The 24,545-nt window shown below is 38.7% G+C and overlaps 1 protein-coding gene across 1 annotated transcript in view; it reads right to left on the reverse strand.

Moving 5' to 3' along the window:
- The window catches only part of RRP15 (ribosomal RNA processing 15 homolog), a 52,588-nt gene that overhangs the window by 11,151 nt on the left and 16,892 nt on the right, over positions 1 to 24,545 (reverse strand). Inside the window, exon 4 of the mRNA XM_006076184.4 lies at positions 23,266 to 23,467. Coding sequence (XP_006076246.4) covers positions 23,266 to 23,467 — 202 coding nt within the window. The remainder of the gene's footprint in view (positions 1 to 23,265; positions 23,468 to 24,545) is intronic.

Genomic DNA, 24,545 nt, shown 5'->3' on the forward strand with positions numbered 1-24,545 from the left:
AGACCATGAAAAGCTATACAAACTAAATGAAGTTTTATCTGGTAGATAATATGTGTAATATCAATCTACTGAAGTCAAGAAAAGATTTTAAAATAAATGTATTGTCCCACTAGAGTTCCCTGTACAAATAGGTGATTCCAAGTCTGGGATACAGGAAGTTCAAGGTTCAGTCTGGGACATCTTGCTGTCCCAGAAACCAAGAAAGCACTCAAAGAAAAATGAGGTCATCAAAAGGCCATGAGGGTTAGTATGCACTGGTTCCCATTACCTCATTTGTGAATTTAAGTGTCAAAAAGCACAGTGATTGTAAAGGACTGAACAATAATAACTCCTGTGTCCATAATATTAAAAAAAAAAAACGCAAAAGGGGAGGGAAAGAAGGTTCACTCGCCACAACTGGAGATGACTGTTAAACCAACTTCTCACTCCAAAAAGCAATAATTAAAGGGAAAGGAATCTTAGCCCCCACCTTTAGGAACTTAAATTCAGTCCTAGAAAAACAAACAAAAACTAAAGGAGAAAGTCATCATTCTGTAAATGACATTAACTGTTTTAGGCAAGAATAATCAACTGATGCTAAAAGGCAAAGATATACAGGCAAAGGTAAACTAGATATTAGTTCCTTTCAAAGTACACACCCCAGAAATGACTTTATAACTGTAGGGGGGACATGCACCCTTAATAAGGGACTATTTATTACCACTGTAACCAAATGAGAAACCACCGTCACTAATATGAGATGTGATGCAACACGAAGTACACAGCATTTAAGTATCGCACCTATGAAATAGGCCGAGCTGCTGCTGCTGCTGCTAAGTCACTTCAGTCGTGTCCGACTCTGTGCGACCCCATAGACGGAAGCCCACCAGGCTCCCCCATCCCTGGGATTCTCCAGGCAAGAACAGTGGAGTGGGTTGCCATTTCCTTCTCCAATGCATGAAAGTGAAAAGTGAAAGTGAAGTCACTCGGTCGTGTCTGACTCTAAGCAACCCCACAGACTGCAGCCCACCAGGCTCCTCCATCCATGGGATTTTCCAGGCAAGAGTACTGGAGTTGGGTGCCATTGCCTTCTCCAGAAATAAGGCGAGAGTCTACCCTAAATCCTAACCTTTAGCCCTAACTTCAGGGTTACATAAAAAGGACACAGAGGAACAAGTTAGTAGAAGACATCATGACAAAATCATCAGACGAATTCAGAATCTGGATTCATCTTCAAGACAACTGGTTTCTCTCTGTATAGGGTCTCCTTAAAGGGGGAGGGGGCACGCATGGGATGAGGAGGACTGGTCAGGAAGAAGAGGGAGGAAACAAGATTAACACAACCAAATGTAAGGCATGAACCCTGACTGGATTTTGGGTCTCAAAGTTTCAAAAGCATTCTTTGAATTTTGCGGTATGTGAATCGTATCTCAATAAAGCTCTTTCTTAAAAAAAGAGTCTCTGAGACAGTATAGACAGTACCTTCAAGTAGTCACCCCAAACAAACAAAAACCAGATGGAGAGAGAATAGGCAGACAGCTATATAAAATAAACACATGGACAACTGCTAACAATTTTAGCAACTAGGTGAGAGAAATAGTGGTCTTTCATACTTTTTTCCTGTTTAAAAATCTTCTATAAAATAACTGAGGGGAAAAAAAAAAGGATTCTAAAATTTCTATTAGGCAAACGATTAAATGATATCCAATAACTTTACAAAATTTCTTGATAAATGAATGCAAAGTCAATTCCAACAGTAAACTTATAAAGAATTTTCTCTTCTTTGGCCACAATGCATGGCTAGCTAGATCTCAGTTTCCTGACCAGGAAGTGAACCCAGGTCCACTGCAGTAAAAGCACAAAGTCTTAGGCACTGGATGATGAGGGAATTCCCTAAGGAATTTGCCAAATGAGTTTAATGAATTTCATTATTCTGAAGTGTTTCACTATGATAATATTTTATCTTGCTTCCTTCTTAGCAGTTTTGAGGAATAAGATTTTAAAATGAGTTATTTCCAAGTGCTACCATGCAACCAGCGAAGGGAGCTGAGACTCGGGAGAACTCAGCAGGCTGCCTGGCTCACCGCCTGGCCCAGTCTGGGCAGGTGACACTGGCTCGCCAGGCAGCCCCCTTCTTTCCAGCTTGTCTAGGTGAGAGGACGGAGACAGTCTTCTGCTCTGCTTCTAAAAAAGTACCTCACTACTCTAAGCACACAGGCACTGACGGCTAAAAGAGGGTTCTGAAGCAACATAGCCTGGGTTTTGATCCAGAGTCTGTCCATTATTATCAGTGGGACCTGGGGCAGGTCATTTAACCTCACTTTGGGTTTCTCAACTCTAAAATGGAAGTTCTGGTATTTCTTAGAGTGATAATTACAGAGAAACACCTTCCATAGTACCTGGCGCAAACAATAGGACGACCCCTCCCAGCCCCGCTACCACAATTCCTACCTAGAAATGCCTTGAGTCGTCATGTACACACAGAACTCCCAACTCAGGACATCTGTGATATTCTAACGATGCTCTGTGCTTTGCTCACAATGATGAGAATGCTCAAATAGTAGGAAAGCACACACTTAGAAATCAAAGTCTCCCTGGTAAAAAAAAATCTTTTAAGTAACACATTTCAACCACAGCTTGAAGTGAGGAGTAAGAAAAAGTGGACACATTTCTAGGTCCTCAAATCTAGCTTTATTATTTTGTTAAGAATTACGCATTAGTAAACCAGATACACCTAAAACGAGAATTGTTGTTGCTTTGTTGTTTAAGTCGTGTCTGACTCTTTGCAACCCCGTGGACTGCAGCCCACCAGGCTCCTCTGTCCATGGGATCTCCCAGTCAGTGCTGGAGTGGGTTGCCATTGCCTTCTCCAGGTGATCTTCCCGACCCAGGGAATGAACCCGTGTTCCCTGCATTGCCCAGGTGGGTTCTTTACCACTGAGTCTCCTGGGAAGTTCAAAATGATAGACAATTTTCCAAACACAATTTTTATTCAATTATTGGGTAATTTTTGGACTACCTTGTAATTCAGCAGAAGTAACAACAGTTTCCCTTCAAACTAGCTTCCAACTTTAGACTCATCTTTGACTATTCGTTAGGAAAAAAATAACTGAATATAAGAAACTCATTCTAATAATGACATGCAGTTGCAAACGTTTATATAGCGCTAACCAGATACTAAGCACTGTTCTAATTCTAAGCACTTTACAAATACTAATTCACTTGACCCTCACAGTTATCTCTGTGAGGTGATGATAACCCCTAGAATGACTGTCTCAAACAGAGGAAAAACCTGAGGTTTGGTGAGGCTAAGCAACCTCTCTTCACTAAGTGGCAGACCAAGTATTTGAAAGCCAGTTGGTCTGGCTCTGGAGTCTGGCATCTCTGCCACTAGGTATAATACACCATCCATCCCATACACATACTCAACTGCCTATAACACAGAAACGATGATTTTTAGCGAGATACAATAAAATATTCTTTTGATTTTTAAAAATGCACCATAAGTGCAAACACATGCTACAAGACATACTTTATGCAGGACATTTAAATAAAAAAAAAAAAAGCCTCAATCTCATTGATGAAAATTTTATGTAGGCAGCCACTTCAGCAACTTCAAATAGAACATTTTTTCAAAGAGGGCCAGAATATGTACGGCACCATTATTAATTTTTATTTTAACAGTAACTAAAGATTTCCACAGCAGCTCCATAATTATATTCTTCACTTATACCCGTATTTTCCCCACGTCAATGCTCCATGTTACCACACTGCCAAACCTAAGTTCACTGTGATTACAGCTGCTGTTCACATTAGAAATGGGCCTACATCAAATTTTTTTTTTCCTACATCAAAATTAAACAGCATATTTTAAAAGAAGTGAGTACAAAGAGAAACTGGCTTTAAAGTGTTCCCATCAACAGCAGTGTGCACAATCACGTGCATTCTCATTTCAAACTCCAAGTCCCTCTTTTGTCTAAGCTCCAATCTATTTAGGCATTTTCAGTAAACAAACATTAAGCTGAATTATTTACAAAGTTAGCATTCCACACATTCCTGTTAGAGCAGCTTTTATGTGAGAGTAAAATACTGTTGCCTTGCAATGTAGGGGCAACTTAAGGACAGCATCTTTCTCTACATCCCCACCCCCAAGTCCTTTTCAAACCTGAGGCCTGAAAACTGCTGGGGGACCACTGGGGGACGTGTGTGAGGAGTCCTTCCGTTCCATTCCCAAGGCATTCTCCTTTGGGAGTAGGAATTCAAGATGTCTAGGAACCAGCATGAATGCACAATTTTAAAAGTACACAGCAATTAAGAGTCTAGGTCTAAGTTACCAAGATACCAAAGAAGCCAGGTATTGCAAAAGTATTCCCACCACTAAATATCTAGCTGTGAAGAAATTACATGGCTGCCATTTACGAGAAATAGAGTTCCCTAACTTATCTCTGTGTTTGACACATATCTGTGTTTGTGCTCCTATCACAAAATCAGAAAAAAAGTAAATACCTTATCTCTTCTAATAATTTCTGCCCTTGATTTTGACGGAAATTTGCTGCCCTGCAATCACTAGGGAAGCTACTTTCTAACAGAAACTAGCTGGCACTTACTACAAGATTATCATTGTAGTTTCATTATCACAAAAGCCAAAATGGACATACTGGCAATTTCAAATAGATGAAAACCTTGCAGAAAGTCTGTAACTCAAGAGTGCTAAGTAACAGTTAGTCAATGATCTCCTAACAGCAGCCAATATATTCTCCTTAAGAGACTTACAGATTTAAATTGCATCACGCTTGCTTCAATGCCACCTTTAAGGAAACAGGCACTTAAATGCCAAGAAATCTGAATGAATTTCAGTCAACTTTTCAAGAAAAGAGCAAAAGGAAAAATCACAACTTTAAAGGTATGGAAAAACATGAGCAACTCTAATTACCAAAATCTTGGGTTATTCAACATACTGGGAAAACAGATCACTCTAGACGGGTACGTGTTCTGAAATGAGGATAAGAAGGTACTATTTCCTTAAGGCGTAAAACAAATCTTTCTTACACAAAATGTAAGTTTTTGTTGCTTCCTTAAACAGAGTGTCCTAAATACAATTTAATCTTTGTTAAAAAAAAAAAAATTCACTCAAAGTTAACATCAAGGAAGCAGCCAGTGTGCCCTGCCATATGTTGGTATGTGGCTGGTACAGGGCTTCATTTATTTGGTCCAACAGAGGGATTTATAGATTCTAGATTAAAGAATTCCCTCCAAATAGGTGACAATTACTTATTTGAACCTAAAAATGTTAACATTTCTAAAATATACTACTGACATTCCCCGACTGTGTAAACTGGCTAATTGTTCTCCGGGTGCCTGGGACCCTACAGAGACAGAAAAATTGGCCCACACACACACATGCACGCACACCACACACACACACACACACACATGGCTATCCAGGCTGCCTGCTTCTTTGTGTCATGTTTCCTGCACTAACCCAGGGCCTCTCCCCACAGTTGATGTTTTTAACCTGATCATTGCTTCTTGTCATCCATGTCATTTCCGATTACAACCTGGAGCAGGCACTGCCTCCATAAGTCTTGACCTCTCAGACACATTCCACTTTTTACAGTCTCCATTTGGTGAAAGCTCTCACCATTTCTGAATTTCCCAAGCTGTCACCCTCACAGTCCCTCCTCCGCCTTCATCCTTCTAAATCCTGTCAGTCCCAGACTCACTCAACCTCCAAACTGCCTTTCAAGCCTGCTTCCTCTTTTCTATTCACCCCCCGACCCACCCCATCTTACACAACCTTAGTTCTCCCCTCTTCTCTGATTACTGCAAGAGCCTCCCACTTGTTGGTCTTTAATACAGGTTTTACATCCTTCAGCCTTCCTTTCCTTAAAAATAATCAACTCTGATCACATCACTTACTTGATGAAAAATTACAACTGGCACCCAAATGCCAAAAGGATAAAGTCCAGATTCCTTAACTAAAGGCACAAGACTAAAAAATCTGGTCCCAACTTCCTCAGAATCCCCTTTTCCAGCTCCCCATTGCAAAGAATCGGACACAACTGAGCGACTTTCACTTTCAACTATCAGTAAACACCCTATATCCCAACCTCTATGGAGGAAGAAAAGAGGAAAAAAAAAAGTATAAAGAATGTGAAAAACTGGAAAACTGTTAGGCTTTTCCGCCTTAAGAGTAGTACAGTGATTGGCAATTCATTTTTCCCTAACCAATGAAGTAAAAACGAAATGCACTAGCTCCTTTTCCTTGAATTAATAGTAGGGAAAACGTCTACTGATTATGGCACCATTCTCTGATGCTTACTTCTAAGTGTTTTCAAAGACTGTCTCAATATAGGCTGGTTTCAGCAACACTGAAAACTTGGTCTTTGTGACCATAACTTTTCCAACATTTAAGACTCTAATTTCATAAGCAAGTATCTGTACTACCTAGAACACATACTAAATCAATTTTCCAAATGGTTTCTCTTCTTGTTTCTATATGAACTATTTGGTGGACTGATTCATTCAAAGAAGCAAACCTCCATCTACTGAATTTGATATTCAATACTTTATCCAAAATTTCTATTTTTTCAGGTAAGAATCTCTCCTTTCTTAGGCTTTCTCACTTTCACTAATGATGCTCCTTTTCATAGCCCTATCTCACAAAAAATTAATAAAATAAAGAATAAAAATAAAGTAAGTCTGCCATATTTAATAAGATTTGCTGTATCACAATATGATAGGGAATAGAGAAAACAAGGGGCATTACTGAGAAGTGAATACTGTGTAGCAAACTCACCAGTAAGTGATATATTTCTGCACATAAGCTTTACAATATTAGGAACTTTTAATACATCCTCTGTACAAAGGACCTGGCTTAATATGATGAAAGAGATACAAAATTATTAAGAAAACAAAAATATTTAACTGAAGAAACAGCTCATTTTTAAGAGATGAAAAATACTCAGAATAATAACTGCCCCAAGCACAAATGAAGGCTTTTTTGATTTATAAACATTAACTGTTATCTCTTCTGAAATGAGCCCATCAAGTATCTTTTTGCTTTACTTCGCAGTACCCCAGCTTACCTCCAAGGAGTATAGTAATTAATTACTCACATGTAATTTAATACATCTGTGTGACATGTTTTAAAATACTTACAAACCATTTCACAATCTCTTTCCCTAAAAATGATCTTGGAAGAGCAGTTATACCTTTTCTGCCCTAAGGAAGGCTTTCTAACACGAGTTCCCAAGTACTCTTCTGCAGAATAATGACTACACGCGAAATAATTGGGGCGGGGGCAGGGGTAACTCTAAGAGCAATAATATTATCCAACTCAGCAGGATCAGAGGATGAAAAATGTCCTGATAAACAGCTAATGATATCAATGGCAGTCTTTAGAACGTATCAAAAAGTACTCCAATCTATGTACCAAAAGCCTTAAAGAAGATCATGGTTTTAAATGAAATAAGCAGAGTTTAAATAGCTAGGCTGTAGCTCACAAAAACAGTAAATATGAAAACATGAGATAAGTCAACTGTAGATGTATATAGTGCATAAACAGACTTATAAATCAGATATGTGACTTATAAAGAAATGAATTAGTAATTCTGTTTTTCAGACTAGATAACAAAAATTATCGGACTAGTCAAAATTTTTAAAACACATACACTCTTTCCTTCTTTATTTTCTAAGAAATAATGCTAAACACACATGTGCCAGAAGATGAATCTAAATATCTAAAGATTTTCAAAAGAACAGAGATAATCACAAAGATTGTTTCCAAAGAAGAAAAAAACCCAGAGAAAGGAGGTATATACACCTGCTTTCTGTGGGCATCCCTTCTTTATATGGCTAAAATTTTAGGAAGTATTTTTTTTAATTCATTCACTTCACTTAAAATGTCCATTATCAAAATTTCAAGGTTTACTATTTGTGAAATACCTTATAATCAACTTAAGACTACCAACAATTCTATTAATATGATAAGATCAACCTTTTTGCTGTCAAGATAAAAAGGAAGTCTTCCAATTAAACATCAGCCATGCATTTTATCTCCAATTTTTATGGAGAACTTTAATTAAAATAAAGGTATAAAGTTATAAACATACAAGGAAACAACACAGAAGAGAAAATAAGAGTAAACACAATAAGCCAATTAATTTGGAGGGGGAATGAAAACTAGATAGAGTAGCAGCAACCAATTAACAGAAAAATAAATTGACATTTAAGTGAAAACCAGTGGATCCATGCTCAGAAACTGGAAGAAACGGGCAGAGGTGGGGAGCAAAGCATGTGATAAAAACAGAAGACTGGCTGACAGTCCGTGTAAGAAGCGGCTATTAAACCTCTAGGTCCCCTCTCCAGCCTATGGAGGCAATGACTGACTCTAACATAGACAGTAGTTTACTCCCTGAAGATAATTAAATCAGAGAGGTCTTGGACTCCAGAACTCTGGTTAACACAAACAGCTTATACTGAATAAAGTCTTCATACTGAATGCTGGAGCCCCAAAGACTATTCCTATATCCTGTTCCAAGAATACTGGCAGCAAGTTCTTAACCCATACATAGGCAGCAGATTGCTAAGAGTCTTCTCTAGAAAAGATAAGTTCCCAGAAGAAAGTCCTACAGAAAACTGATATTTGGACATTCCCCAATGAAAGAACCTTGACTCTTCCACAGCTGAGCTCACCAACCAGTAAACTCTGGGCTCATGTTGGAATGTGCAATCCATCCTCTTTACTCTTAAATACGAATGGACAGTGAGGCTCACCATGTACTAAGGAAGGCCTCCAACTGCTGAGTGAGACCAAGACAAACAGCATGAATGAACTTAGAAGAGATTAAAACAAGGCAGAGAAAAAGAAAAATTTAAGATGGCTATAATTAATTCCCCAGAGAGAACAGACAGTGCATTTGTGAAATAACAGGGTCCCAAGAACAAAAACAAAACAACAAAAAAAGAGTTCTTCAAAAATAAAAAATATGAAGTCATATATTTTTAAAATTCACCATAAGGGCTAGAAATCAAAGAACTTCCCCAGAAGGTGTCAGAGAGAGAATTAGAGGGGAAAACGTGAGAATAAGAGGATCAATCCAGAAGATCTAACAACCAATTAGCAGAAGCTCCAGAAAGGGAACACAGAAAAAAAGGGACAAAAATAATCAAAGATATTAATTCAAACAAACCAAACAACGTGTAGAGAAGGGAGGAACGTGAACTTCTCACTGGGTAGACAAAGTCGCCACAGTGCAGCACAAGGAGTGAGCAAGCTGCACAGGGCACTTCACCGCCAAGCTGTGGACCAGCAGAGAGAAAGAGACGACCCAAAAGGTTTCAAGGACTACAGAACCAGAAACCAGAGCCACACCAGACCACTAACCAGCAAAAAACAAAAAAAAACAAAAAAAAACCAAGAAAATGAAACAGTAACTTCAAAGTTCTGAGGGAAAATTATTTCTAACACACACATCTAGATGGTATTAGTTTCCCATGGCTGCTATATGATTACCACCAACTGGGTGGCTTCAAACAACAGCAATATATCCTCCCACAGTTCAGAATCTGGCCAGGCCTCCCTTCCTGGGGACTGTGGGCACCCTTTGGCTCACGGCTATCACTCCAGCCTCTGCCTTGGCTGTCACCTTACCAGACTCCTGAGAAACCTGTATGCAAGTCAAGAAGCAACAGTTAGAACCAAACATGGAACAACGGACTGGTTCAAAACTGGGAAAGGAGTACAGCAAGGCTGTATATAGGCACCCCGTTTATTTAACTTATATGCAGAGTACATCACGCGAAATGCTGGGCTGAATGAATCACAAGCTGGAATCAAGATTGCTGGGAGAAATATCAACAACCTCAGATATGTAGATGATACCACTTTAATGACAGAAAATAAAGAGGAACTAAATAGCCTCTTGATGAAGGTGAAAGAAGAGAGTGAAAGAGATGGCTTAAAACTCAACATTGAAAAAACAAAGATAGGAGGAGAACAAGATGGTGGAGGAGTAGGTGGTCGTGGAGTACATTTCTCTCCACAGAACATCAGAAATACACCTTCAGACACAGAAGTGCATGCAGAACACCAGCTGAGAGTAGACAGGAGTACCTGACCAGCGGAAAAGAGTATATAGAACCACCCAAAACTCGGTAGGATGAAGGAACTAGGGGGAAAAACAGGAGTGTTAGAAGGACTGGACCTGCCCTCAGTGGGGGGAGGAACTGAAGCAGGGGTCCAATCCCCACAGCAGGGCAATTGTCTGAGTCAGAGGAGGCACATTTAAGGCTCAGAGTGAAACAGCTGACCTGTGGCAGCCTAAATGGAATGAAAATCAGACAGTCCTTGCCGCAGCCATACATTGCCCAGATAGGGACGCAGGTCCGCTGGAAGGTGCAGCAGCTGGGAGCTGGAGTTTAGGGATTGTGGAGCAACCCCAGGCAAGGGCTGCTGTTGACTGCGGAGAGACTGGATCTGGGGGATGTGAAGGAGGAGATTGTGGTGGGAAAGGCCTGTGGAGGAAAGCCAGGCAGGCAGCCATGGAAGCCAGGTGATACCGCTGAGTCACGTGAGGGGGTGGAGCCATCACCATAGCCTCCCTCATATGACAGCATCAGCAGCTGAACAACAGAGGCCGGCCCATCAAATGCCTGAGGCGCCAAACTACAAAGTAGGACCAGGGTGCTCCTTTAAGTGACTGACATGCAGATCTACAGAGCAGGACCCCAGCCAGGAGGGCCCCTCTAGGTGCCTGACGTGCCGAACAACAGAGAAGGACCACTAAGTGCCTGAACAGGTGGAGCTACGGAGAAAGACTGGCCAAAAAGGCATTCTGATCACTAGCCACAAGAAGCTTGAAAAAAGACCCTGACAGGGCCATAACTCCTGCACCGGAAGCAGCCCATGTGCCTGCACACTTGGCGCCGCCAGGGTCCTCACAAGCCAAGAAACCATGCCACCTTCACACTCAACTCTCACTGGGAGAGAGCTGCTACAGGCGAGAAGTCTTCGTCTATGTGTGCAGTGTCATTTTGGTCATGAACTACTCTTTGCGACCCTGTAGACTGTGGGCTGCCAGGCTTCTCTGTCAGGGAGGGGGTTCTCCAGGCAAGAATACTGGAGCTTACTGACCAACTGGTCGCCATACCCTTCTAAAGCACTATACTTCCTGCTGCCCCAGCCGCCAACTCCCCTGAGTACCTGGGGCTGCCAGAACCCCTGAGACCCAAGCAGCTGCACCACCTCCACACCTGGCCCTCACAGGGGCAAACCCAAGTCCTCCAGGGCAGCCTCAGGAGCAAACCCCAGTGAATGACCCACATGCAGAGGTGGAAATAAAACCACAACTGAAACCCAAGGGGAGTGTGGCTAAGGAAGAAGACCCAAAACCTTCCCACCAGCTCTACAAGCTGCAGATTAAATCCACGCTATCAATTAGGCAGCCTCTGTGTCTATGGAATATTCAAAATGACATTGAGAGCTCCCACAAAAGAAAACGCACTGGTTCTGATAGTTGTGGACACAGTAGGACCAGATGAGGATCTGAGCTGCCCCCACAGCAGGTCCAGAGACCAGCACAGTGTTGGAGGGCATCCCAGGGAGGTGAGGTGGACTGCGACACCCAGCAAGGGAAAGGACTCTGACTTTAGTGACTCAAGATAAACATTTGTTTTTCTTATGTTTTGACTTATTCTGTATATTCTTTTGGATTTTATCTTTTTTTTTCCTCCCTTTCCCCACCCTGCTTTGTTGTAGTTATTCATTTTATTGGCACTACGAAATCTAATTAAGATTTTGAACTTTTTTTTTCTCAGTCACATTTTTTATTGTTGTTATATATCTCTGCCTCTACATTGGGCTTTGGCAGTTCTGCGGAGTTTTTCTTCTTTTTTCTTCGTTTTTTTCATTTTTTAATTTTAACTTAAACCTATTATTATTTCTTCTACATCTGTTTGTTTGCTTTTCCTACTGCTCTTTTCCCCTTGCAATTAATCTTTAATGTATACAAATCTTTTTTATCTACCTTTATTTAACTTGGCATATCTATTCTTTCTTTCCTTTCTTTCCTTTCCTCTCAACAGATTTTAGTTTTGTTTTCATGGCTTTATTTCCCAGCTGGCACCCTGCTTTAGTTTTGTTTTCCAGTCTGTGCGTTAGTTTTGTTCTTAACTAGTAGATATAATTTTTGGTTTCCTTTGTTCATCAGATCAATCTTTTACAGTTTATTTTTTGTTCTTTTTTTTTCTTTCTCTTAAACCTATTATGTTTTTTCTGCATTTATTCCTTTGTTTGCCTTTCCTACTGTTCTTTTACCCCGGCAGTTAATCTTTAATGGATATAAAACTTCTTCATCTACCTCTATTTAACTTTGAATATCTATTCTTTCTTTTCTTTCCTTTCCTCTCAACATATTTGTTAGTTTTGTTTTCATTGCTTTATTCCCTACTTGGCACCTTGCTTTAGGTTTTCCAATTGTGCTTTAATTAGTTTTATTCTTAACTGGTAAATATAATTGTTTATTTACTTTGTTTGCCAGGTCAATCTGTACTTTATTTTTGTTGGACTGTTTTGACTTTGTTTATGGGTGTGTGTATATATATATATACATGTGTGTATGTGTGTATACTCCATTATTTTAATTATTATTTGCCTGATTTTGTAACTGCCATTTGGGGTTCATCATGGTTTCTCGTTTCTGGGTATTTGTTTTAATCTCACTTAATGTCATAACAAGCCACTTGTGGAATCTTTGTTTCTGATCAGAGATCAAGCCCTGAGCCTTCGGAGTGGGAGCACTAACTCCTACACCCTAGACGACCAGAGAACTAAACGTAGGGAGTATTAAATAGTGAGAACTCACAAAGGAAACCATCTGAATACAGGACCCAGCACCACCCAACCACCAGTAGCACCTTGTGCAGGACGCCTCATCTAAACAACAAACAAAGCAAAAACACAAACCCAATAGTCAGCAGACAGGATTACCACCTCACTCAGCCTTGCCCTCAGAGGAAAAACACAGAAACAAACAAAAAAGTCAGCAGAAATTTCACCCTATATGAACCTTACACAAACCACTGGTCCAACCTCAGGAGGGCAGAAACCAAAAGGTACAAAGAATTCAACTCTGAAGCCTGTGAAAAGACCTCAAACATAGTAAGCTAAAAAAAAAAAAAAATAATGAAAAGGCAGAGAAATACTACACAAATGAAGGAACAAACTAGAAACACAGAAGTCCAAATATATGAAGAGGAAATAGGCAAACTACCTGAAAAGAATTCAGAATAATGACAGTAAAGATGATCAAAAACCTTGAAAACAAAATGGAGAAAATGCAAGAATCAATTACCAAAGACCTAGAAGAATTAAAGAATAAACAGACAAACAACATAATTACTGGAATTAAAAATACTCTAGAAGGAATCAGTAGCAGAATATCTGAAGTAGAAGAACAAATCAGTGAGATGGAAGATTAAATGGTAGAAATTACTTCTGAAGAGCAGAATAAAGCAAAAAGAATGAAAAGGACTGAAGACAGTCTCAGAGACCTCTGGGATAATATCAAACACACCAACATTCAAATTACAGGGGTCCCAGAAGAAGAGAAAAAGAGTATGAGAAAATTTTTTAAAAAATTATAGTTGAAAATTTCCCCAACATGGTAGAGGAAATAGTCAATCAAGTTCAAGAGGTGCAAAGAGTCCCATACAGGATAAACCCAAGGAGAAACACGCCAAGACACATACTAACCAAACTAACAAAGACTAAACACAAAGAATATTAAAAGCAGCAAGGAAGAAGCAACAAGTAACATACAAGGGAAACCCATATGCTTAACAGCTGATCTTTCAGCAGAAACTCTGCAGGCCAGAAGGGAATGGCAGGATATATTTAAAGTATTGAAAGGGAAAAATTTACAACCAAGATTACGTTACCCAGCAAGGATCTCATTCAAAATTGATCAAAAATAAAAAGCTTTTCAGATGGGCAAAAGTTAAGAGAATTCAGTACCACCAAACCAGCTTTACAACAAATGTTAAAGGAACTTACATAGACAAGAAATACAAGAGAAGGAAAAAGATCTGCAAAATCAACCCCAAACAATTAAGAAAATGGCAATAGAAACATATATATCAGTAATTACTTTAAATGTAAATGGATTAAATGCTCCAACCAAAAGACAGACTGGCTAAATGGATACAAAAACAAGACTCATATATATGCTGTCTACAAGAAACCCACTTCAGACCTAAAGACACATACAGACTGAAAGTGAGCGGATGGAAAAATATATTCCATACAAATGGGAAGCAAAAGAAAGCTGGAGTAGCAATCCTCATATCAGACAAAACAGACCTTAAAGTAAAGAAGATTACAAGAGATAAAGATGGACACTACTAATGATCAACAGATCAATCCAAGAGGAAGACATAACAATTGTAATATCTACACACCCAACATAGCACCTCAATACATAAGACAAACACTAACAGACATAAAAGGAGAAACGGACATTAACAGAATCATAGGAGGAGACTTTAACACCCCACTTACACCAATGGACAGATCATCAAAACAGAAAATTAATAAGGAAACACAAGTCTTAAATGATACATTAGATGAAATGGATCTCACTGATATCTTCAGAACATTCCATCCAAATGCAGAAGAATACACGTTCTTCTCAAGTGCACATGGAACATTCTCCAGAAGAGAGCACATCTTGGGTCACAAACCAAACCTCAGTAATTTTAAGAAAACTGAAATCATATCAAGCATCTTCTCCAACCACAACGCTATGAGACTGGATATCAATTACAAGAAAAAAACCATAAGAAATATAAACACATGGAGATTAAATAATAAATTTCTAAATAACCAATAGGTTATTGAAGAAATCAAAAAGGAAATCAAAATATTTCTAGAAACAAATGACAATGAAAACACGACAACTCAAAACCTATGGGATGCAACAAAAGCAGCTCTAAAAGGGAATTAAATAGCAATACAAACCAACCTCAAGAAACAAGAAAAACATCAAACAGACAAAGTAACTTTACACATGAAACTGGAAAAAAGAACAACAACAACAAAAAAATTAGAAGGAAAGAAATCATAAAGATTCAAGCAGAAATAAATGAAAAAGAAATGAAAGAAACAATAGTAAAGATTAATAAAAAAAAAAGCTGGTTCTTTGAGAAGATAAAAACTGACAAATCTTTAGCCAAACTCATCAAGAAAAAAAGAAGAATCAAATCAACAAAATCAGAAATGAAAAAGGAGGTTACAACAAACAATGCAGGAATACAAAGGATTCTAAGGGACCATTATATACAACTATATGGCAATAAAATGGATAACCTGGAAGAAATGAATAGATTCTTAGAAAAGTTCATTTTTCCAAGACTGAACCAGGAAGAAATAGAAATTATGAACAACCCAATTACAAGCACTGAAATTAAAGTTGTGATCAAAAACCTACCAAAAAACAAAAGCCCAGGATTAGATGGCTTCACATGAGAATTCTATCAAACATTTAGAAATGAGCTAATGCCTATCCTCCTAAAACTCGTTCAAAAAGTTGCAGAAGAAGAAACATAGCCAAACTCATTCTATGAGGCCACGGTCACCCTGATCCCAAAACCAGACAAAGACAATACAAAAAAACTACGGGCCAATATCACTGATGAACACAGATGCAAAAATCCTCAACAGAATTTTAGCAAACAGAAATCAACAACACATGAAAAAGCTCATACACCATGAACAAGTTGGGTTTATTCCAGGGATGCAAGGATTCTTCAGTATATACTAATCAATCAATGCGATATACCATATTAACAAATTAAAGATAAAAATCATATGATAATCAAAGGAGATGCAGAAAAAGCCTTTGATGAAATTCAGCATCCATTTATGATTAAAATTCTTCAAAAGCGGGCATAGAAGGAACCTACCTCAACACAGTAAAGGCCATATATGATAAGCCTACAGCAAACATTACTGTCAACAGTGAAAAACTGAAAACATTCCCCCTAAGATCAGGAACAAGAAAGGGTTCACCACTGTCACCACTATTATTCAACATAGTTCTGGAAGTCCTAGCTACAGCAATCAAAGAAAAAGAAATAAAAGGAATCCAGATTGGAAAAGAAGTAAAGCTCTCACTGTGCAGATGACATGATACTGTACACAGAAAACCCTAAAGATAATATTAGAAAATTACTAGAGCTAATCAGTGAATTTAGCAAAGTTGCAGGATACAAAATTCAAAGAAATCACTTGCATTTGTATATACTAACAATAAAAAATCAGAGAGAAAATAAGGAATCAATCTCATTCACCACTGCAACAAAAAGAATTAATTATCTAGGAATAAACTTATCTAAGGAGACAAAAGAACTGTACATTGAAAATTATAAGACACTGATGAAAGAAATCAAAGATGACATAAACAGATGGAGAGATTATCCATGTTCCTGGGTAGGAAGAATAAATACTGTGAAAATGACTATACTACCAAACGCAATCTACAGATTCAACGTGATTCCTAGCAAATTACCAATGACATTTTTCACAGAACTAGAATAAAAAATTTCACAATTCATATGGAAACACAAAAGACCCCGAATAGCCAAAGCAGTCCTGAGAAAGAAGAATGGAGCTGGAGGAACCAACCTTCCTGACTTCATATTATACAACAAAGCTACAGTCATCAAAACAGTATGGTACTGGCACAAAAACAGAAATAGAGACCAATGGAACAAGATAGAAAGCCCAGAAATAAACCCATGCACCTATGGGTGCCTTATTTTTGACAAAGGAGATAAGAATGTACAATGGGGCAAAGACAGCCTCTTCAATAAATGGTGCTGGGAAGACTGGACAGCTACATGTAAAAAAATGAAATTAGAACACTTCCTAACACTGTACACAAAGATAAACTCAAAATGGATTAAAGACCTAAATGTAAGATCAGAAACTATAAAACTCTTAGAGGAAAACATAGGCAGAACACTCGATGACATAAATCAAAGCAAGATCCTCTATGACCCACCTCCTAGAGTAATGGAAATAAAAACACAAGTAAACAAATGGGACCTGATTAAACTTAAAAGCTTTTGCACAGCAAAGGAAACTATAAGCAAGGTGAAAAGACAACCCTCAGAATGGGAGAAAATAATAGAAAATGAAACAACTGACAAAGGATTAATTTCTAAAATATACAAGCAGCTCATACAACTCAATAGCAGAAAAACAAACACCCAATCAAAAAGTGGGAAAAAGGCCTAAACAGACATTTCTCCAAAGAAGACATAGAGATGGCTAACAAACACTTGAAAAGATGCTCAATACTGCTCATTATTAGAGAAATGCAAATCAAAACCACAATGAGATATCACCTCACCCCAGTCAGAATGGCCCTCATCAAAAAGCCTACAAACAATAAATGCTGAAGAGGGTGTGGAGAAAAGGGACAGCTCTTGCACTGTTGGTGGGAATGTAAATTGATACAGCCACTATGGAAGACAGTATGGAGATTCCTTAAAAAACTAGGACTAAAACCACCATATGACCCAACAATCCCATACATCCTGAGGAACCATGGTTGAAAAAGACACATGTATCCCATTGTTCATCGCAGCACTATTTACAATAGCTAGAACGTGGAAGCAACCTAGATGCCCACTGACAGATGAATGGATAAAGAAGTTTTGATACATATACACAATGGAATATTACTCAGCCATAAAAAGGAACACAATTTGCGTCCATTCTGATGAGGTGGATGAACCTAGAACCTATTATATAGAGTGAAGTGAGTCAGAAAGAGAAAGATAAACATCATATTCTAATGCACATATATGGAATCTAGAAAAATGGTACCAAAGGATTTATTTACAGGGCAGCAATCAAGAAACAGATATAGAGGACAGAGTTACGGACATGGGGAGAGGAGAGCAGAGGGTGAGATATATGGGAAGAGTAACATGGAAACTTACATTACCATATGTAAAATAGATAGCCAACGGGAATTTGCTGTATGGCTCAGGAAACTCAAACAGGGGCTCTGTATCAACCTAGAGGGGTGGGATGAGGAGGGAGACAGGAGGGAGGTTCAAAAGGGAGGGGATATATGTATACTTATGGCTGATTCATGTGGAGGTTTGACAGAAAACAACAAAACTCTATAAAGCAATTATCCTTCAATAAAAAATTAATTAATTTTTCAAAATAGGAATAAAAAGAAAAAAGAGACAGATGTCTCCTGGCAGAACAGACTGTACATGGAGTGAGGGCCCTCTAGAATTGCCAGAGGGCTGGAGGAGGGGACTCTGGAGTGGTTAATTAAGGGCAAGCCGGGGCACTGGTCCTCTAGGGGAGCCACTACCTGGGCCTGGAGGGGACTAGGAGGCCACCAGTGGAACTGCTCAATTAAAACATGCACTGTCAGTGCATCAGAAAAATAAGGAGTAATGCATCTATGTATGGTGGACATGTGATAAACCAAAAATAACACGTTAGCAGTAGGAGGATCTGGGTGGTGTCTTTATGGATATTCACTCTACAATACTTTCAACTCTTATGTATCCTTGAAAAGGCTCATAATTAAACAAATGAACAAAATAACAGACTTGTAGCATCTGTCTATAGCTGCTATTACTCTAACTGGCCCTTTAGATGGCTGCAGGGTGACTGGACACTGGAAGGGCGAGTCTGGCCCCTGCATTGGTACATCTGCTGTGGCCATGAAGCTGGAGCTGTGGGAGATCAACTTTCTTACCTATCATCACCACATCTGCCATCAGCAATGTCCCAAGGAGCAGGAAGATGGCCCCCACCTTGCCCCTCCTTGCTATCTTTTCTGCAATTCTTCCAAGAGTGCTTTAATTTGAAGAAAATTAGTCTGACTCCTTAATTCAAGGAAATCTGAGAATCACGGTTCTTAGCTTCCTAGTGTCTGCAGTTTAGGGATATACAGAAGGAAATTATATGGTGTGAAGTTAAGTGGGACAGAGAAAGACAGTTGTACGATTTCACTTACATGTGTAATGTAAAAAAAAAAGTCACAAATGAACTTATATACAAAACAGAAATAGAGTCACAGATGCAGAAAACAAAGGTTTTACCTGAGGGGAAAGGGGAAGGAGGGATACATTGGGAGATTAGCACTGACATATACACACTGCTATATATAAAATGGATAACTGATAAGGACCTGCTGTATAGCACAGAGACGTCTACTTTTTACTCTGTAATGACCTATAGGGGAAAAGAATCTGACTATACTTCAATAAAAATTTTAAAATATATATACTTTAAAAAAAAAGATTGTGGCATCTGGTCTTAACATTTCATGGCAAACAGATAGGGAAAACATGGAAACAATGTCAGATTTCATTTTCGTGGGCTCCAAAATTACTGTGGACAATGACTGCAGCCATGAAATTAAAAAATGCTTGCTCTTTGCAAGAAATGCAACGACAAACCTAGACAGCATATTAAAAAGCAGAAACATCACTTTGCCAACAAAGGTCCATCCAGTCAAAAGCTATGGTTTTTCCAGTAGTCATGCACGGATGTGAGAGTTGGACCATAAAAGAAGGCTGAGCACTGAAGAACTGATGCTTTCGAACTGTGGTGCTGAAGACTCTTGAGAGTCCCCTGGACAGCAAGGTGGTCAAACCAGTCAATCCTAAAGGAAATCAACCCTGAATATTCATGAGAAGGACTGATGCTCAAGTATACTCCAATACTTTGGCCACCTGATGTGAAGAGCCAACTCATTGGGAAAGACACTGATGCTGGGAAAGACGGAAGGCAGGAGGAGAAGGAGGTGACAGAGGATGAGATGGTTGGATAGCATCACCAACTCAATGGACATGAGTTTGAGCAAACTCCGGAAGATAGTGAAGGACAGGGAAGCCTGGTGTGCTGCAGTCCATGGGGATGCAAAGAGTCAGACACAACTGAGCGAGTGAACAACCACCATTCAACCCACTGCATGTACCCAATCAATACATCAATTTAAAAAATGAGGATACCTAAACCCTTTCCCAGAAAGCTGCTGGTAAATGTAACTGTCAAAATGAGAGACAAAGCCAAGAGAAAAGAAGACATTTAGTCCCAGAAACAGAGGCTACTGCACAGGAAAGAGACAAAGGGAATTCCCAGGACAGTGCTAAAGCAGAGCTGAAAACAGACAGTGCATACCAGGTAAAAAACAATCAGTCTGGATTGTAGCAGGATGACTATGAAGAATGTAGTACTGAGAAGGGTTTAAGAATTTTTTTTTGCAGAGTGTAGGAAGGCTTTGGTGCATAAACTAAGCAAATGAGAAGAGGCGGCCGTTAATTTCAGGAAAACAAAAACTATAAGGAAATAAGTTAAAGAAAGAAAATAATATTACCGAGCATTACTTTGCATAGCAATGAACAATGTTTACACTGAATATTGATTTAGCCAAAATATGAATATATCATATTAGAAAGACCAAGTATTAGATATATGGGGGTGAAGGAATGTTAAGAATGCCAATTCTTTATCTTCCATTAAAGATAATAATATTGAGAGTGAGATAGTATAAATATTATTTAATATACAGAGGTAAATACTAGTAGAAAGATCTATTACTTTGGGGTGAGGGAATGAAACAAGGGGTAGAGGCAGATGTGGAAGGATACTGGCTATTTTCTTTTGTAACTGTGTTCCTATTGCTTTGAAAACAAAATTAAACAAAATATAATGATGCAGGAAAAAAGAAAAGGTTCTGAGAAAAGGAATTTGTTCAGGGCCATGACACAGTTAAGAAATATGTCACAATGTCTCAAAGTTTCTAATAGCTTGCAGGAGTATGGAAATTCTTGAAACAGGGTTCTTCAAAAAAAAATAATAAGTTTCCAAAGGCATAAGTCTGCCTAAGGAGTCAAAAACAATCAAACCACACACACCAGCACCAGCACTCCTGAAGTATGCTGACTAACAGACCCACGCTCTGCTACGTTATTCTAAGCCCACCCAGCTTTGCTCACTGTGGCACCGCTGGCTCCTCTCCACTTCTGAACTTTGTGACTCACAGCCACAAATAAGCGGTGCAGCCAGGCAAAGGAGGTGAAGATACAATCCAGACTGGGGTTACCTGGGAAGACACCTGCCAGTGAATCCAGTCTGTATGTGAATGGACTCTAAAGACTGCACAATATTAGGAGGATGAGATTAAAAGCCTGTGTTCTGAATACACCCAGAGAGGGGCAATGAGCAGCTTCCATAAAAGCTCTTCTGTCAAGTTTGTATGACGAGAGGAAGAGAGGCTATTAGGGAAATGTGTGGCAGCAAGGGTACTAGGACAAGGTGAAACAGGAAAGGGAAATCTTACTCTCTACTTAATGTCCTCCTTTACCCAGTTCATTCATGTCTGACTCACTGGCACACCAAATCTATTTCCACTTTGGCCTTCCCTCCTCTTCAGTTGCCTTGAAAGTCCACCTACTTCCACTAGACACAGACTAAACTGCTCTTATGTCCTAAATGAATACTGGCTACTTTGAAATTCTCCCCACAAATACGGACAGCCACTTAAGTACAGCTGTTATACTCAGTGTAACTGACAATAACAAACAGTCTAAATGGACCAGTTTAGAATCTCTATGTTGTCATGCTAATCTTATTTACTTATTTTCTTGAGGTCGTGTGTCTACCTGAATTGTAAACCTTTAAAAGATACAGGGATAGCACCAGGTACAAATAGGTACTTAATGTTTTCCTATAAATGTATGAAAACAAACATTTTTAAAAGAAAATGTGTCAGGGTAATTAATCACTGGTGTGGGGTAGGTAGCTCTAGAAATAAATTTTTAAAGTGAAGCCACTTTGGGTTAACATCTCAAGCAGTTTTTTGACCTTGTCGCAGATTACTACCACACCTGTGATCACTGAAGTAGGAAAAGTCAAAGGTCAAGGGCAAAAAAGCAAATGGTAACAAAGAAAATACAATGATGTCACTGAAAAGAACCCTTCATATATTTTCATAACTCATGAAAAAATTAATCCTAAAGCAAAAACAAATGCTTCTATTAAAAGTTATTTTGAAACCAACAAGGAAAAGGGGAAAAAAAAAAACCTTTTTCCTTTTCCATCAGTTCTTTCTCATCCAATGCTGCTCGATCTTTCTCCAATTCTTACAGTAAAACACTCTTATCGTAAGTGAGGACAGTCTGTTAAGACTTTTTAACTTACAAGTGTAAATGCCCAATCATAGCATTCATGTCTTCATAATTACTTCTGACAAACTTTAAAAGGCAGCACTAGTGAGCACACTTACATAAATATGCAAAATGTGAGTCCTTTTGATATTCAGAAGATAGATCAAATTCAAACAGCTTAGAAAACTTTTGTCAAAATTAGATAAAATGGCAACTTAATCAAGCAACTTGAAGAATACTTCAACTCTATAAGAGCATGAAATTCCTAAATGCTCTTCTTGCCAGAGTTTCTATTGTTTTCCCAAAATACAAACAAAAACTTATGATAGAAACTCTAGTTTCCTGATTGAAGTTCTCTTTGTTGGCAACAGAAACCAAGCCTTAAAACACAACTATGTACTTTGCTTTAATTTAAAAAGTAAATAAGCCCTTTTGAGAGTAAAGCACATTTCAGAACCCTTCACCTGGTACAGTAAAAAGAAAGCTATTGGGATTCATAGGTCAGAGGGCTGGAGAAGCGGAGTTGCATGCCAAAGATCATGAAAAGCATTTACGTTCTTTATCTCCCAACCAGCCAAGTATCATCAAAGCTGCCTCAGCACAAGGATGAGTTTTCATCATACTTCCTAAAGCTCCAATTCTTCATTTTAGAAATTATGCACCATGTCAATTATCACTGTGGGTTAACAGTCTCAATTGAAGATGTATCCCTCACTTGGCCTTCTATTCTACAAAATGCAGGATTTCAAACAGGAGACTGTCCTATCTCTAAAAAATTTACCTAAATCTACCAGTTCCTGAGTTTTAACAGCAAGGCCCTGGCATGTGCAACTGGCAACTTCCATACTGAATAAGTCATCATGAAACATAAGAATACAGAGTTAAAGTAGGCTGTGGGCATGTGGAAATCTTAATAACATCTGAAAAGAAAAAATATTAATTCTATAGTATGCTTTTTTTTTTAATTTGGCTGCATCGGGTCTTGGTTGTGGCACACACGTATAGTACGCTGTTCAACCTCCAAACTCTAAGAGCTGACATATATCTGATGTGCTGAATCCTGTGTAAAAGTCTTACCTGTTTGGCTTTCGAGTTCTTCCCAGCAGAATTCTTCTCACTTGCACTTCCGTCCATCCCTCTCAGAACACTGATGAAGTCCTTCTTGGAAACCGACGATATCAACTTAGCTCGTTTTCTAATAGAGCCTCCAGCTTCTTTAACCTTTTCATCTACATTCTTTTGATGCTTTTGAACAGCATTAAATAACTGCACCACACCCCTATGGAACACAAATGACCAGAATAATGTCACTAAATAACAATTACACTAGAACACAAGCTCTTGAGGACAGGCGCAATCTATTTTCACTGCTCAGAAAAGAGGCAATCATCTAATACGTGCTCAAGTGAAAAGCACAGAATAAATCTGAAAAGTGAACATACATTTCAATGAAACTGAATATAAGTATCTGAATAGAGAATAAACACATGTGAGTTGATTTGTGGTTTTTCTCAGCTTCAATCTTTCCAAATCAACTTCCGAACAGATACTTCTCAAAATCTAATCATATAATGGCTGAAGACTTTAGGTGTCAATGGGATGAGCACAGGCTTTACAGTTAGCTATCTGATTATCTGACACTAGAAAGATCTCCTGGATCTTGATTTCATCTGTAAATGGCAAAAATAATACTCAAGAAGCTTAGAAAGTATTCAGCTACCTTATCTGCAAGTCTTATGATATAAAACTAATTTTTTTAAGTCTATTTGAAGTACTTTATTCTGAAGTTAAACTCACTGAAATTCTGAAGATTAAGACTTGTAGTGTCCATTACAGTAGTCACAGGCTACATGCAGCAAGTGGACACACGACATATGGCCAGAACAATGTTGCAGTGTGCTCCAAGTTTAAAATACACACTAGATTTTAAAGACAGTATGAGAAAAAATTTTTAAATTTCATTAATACTTGTTTTTTATTTATTACATGTTGAAATAATTTGAATATATTGAGTTAAACAAAATTTATCATTGACTTTAATTTCACTTCTTCGTTTTTACTTTTTTCAAGGAGGCGCTCAGAAAATTTTAAGTTGCACGTGTGGCACACACTGGATTTCTAGTCGATTTCTACTAGCCAGCACTGCTTTACACCATCGACACCGCTTCCAGCTCTAAGCTTCTATCATCTATTCATGTTCCTGCTACAATCATCATCAGTGCAGGCGATCCGCCACAGGTGCTGAGCATCCCTGCACATTCCTGCTGGGTTCTGAAGAGCACAACGCCTGCTCTTTACCAGGCCGTTTCTCAGGGTTGTGTCTGCGGTACACAACCTTGAGAGATGAGGTAATGTCT

The sequence above is a fragment of the Bubalus bubalis genome, chromosome 5, assembly GCF_019923935.1.
Source record: "Bubalus bubalis isolate 160015118507 breed Murrah chromosome 5, NDDB_SH_1, whole genome shotgun sequence".
NCBI classification, from domain to species: domain Eukaryota; kingdom Metazoa; phylum Chordata; class Mammalia; order Artiodactyla; family Bovidae; genus Bubalus; species Bubalus bubalis.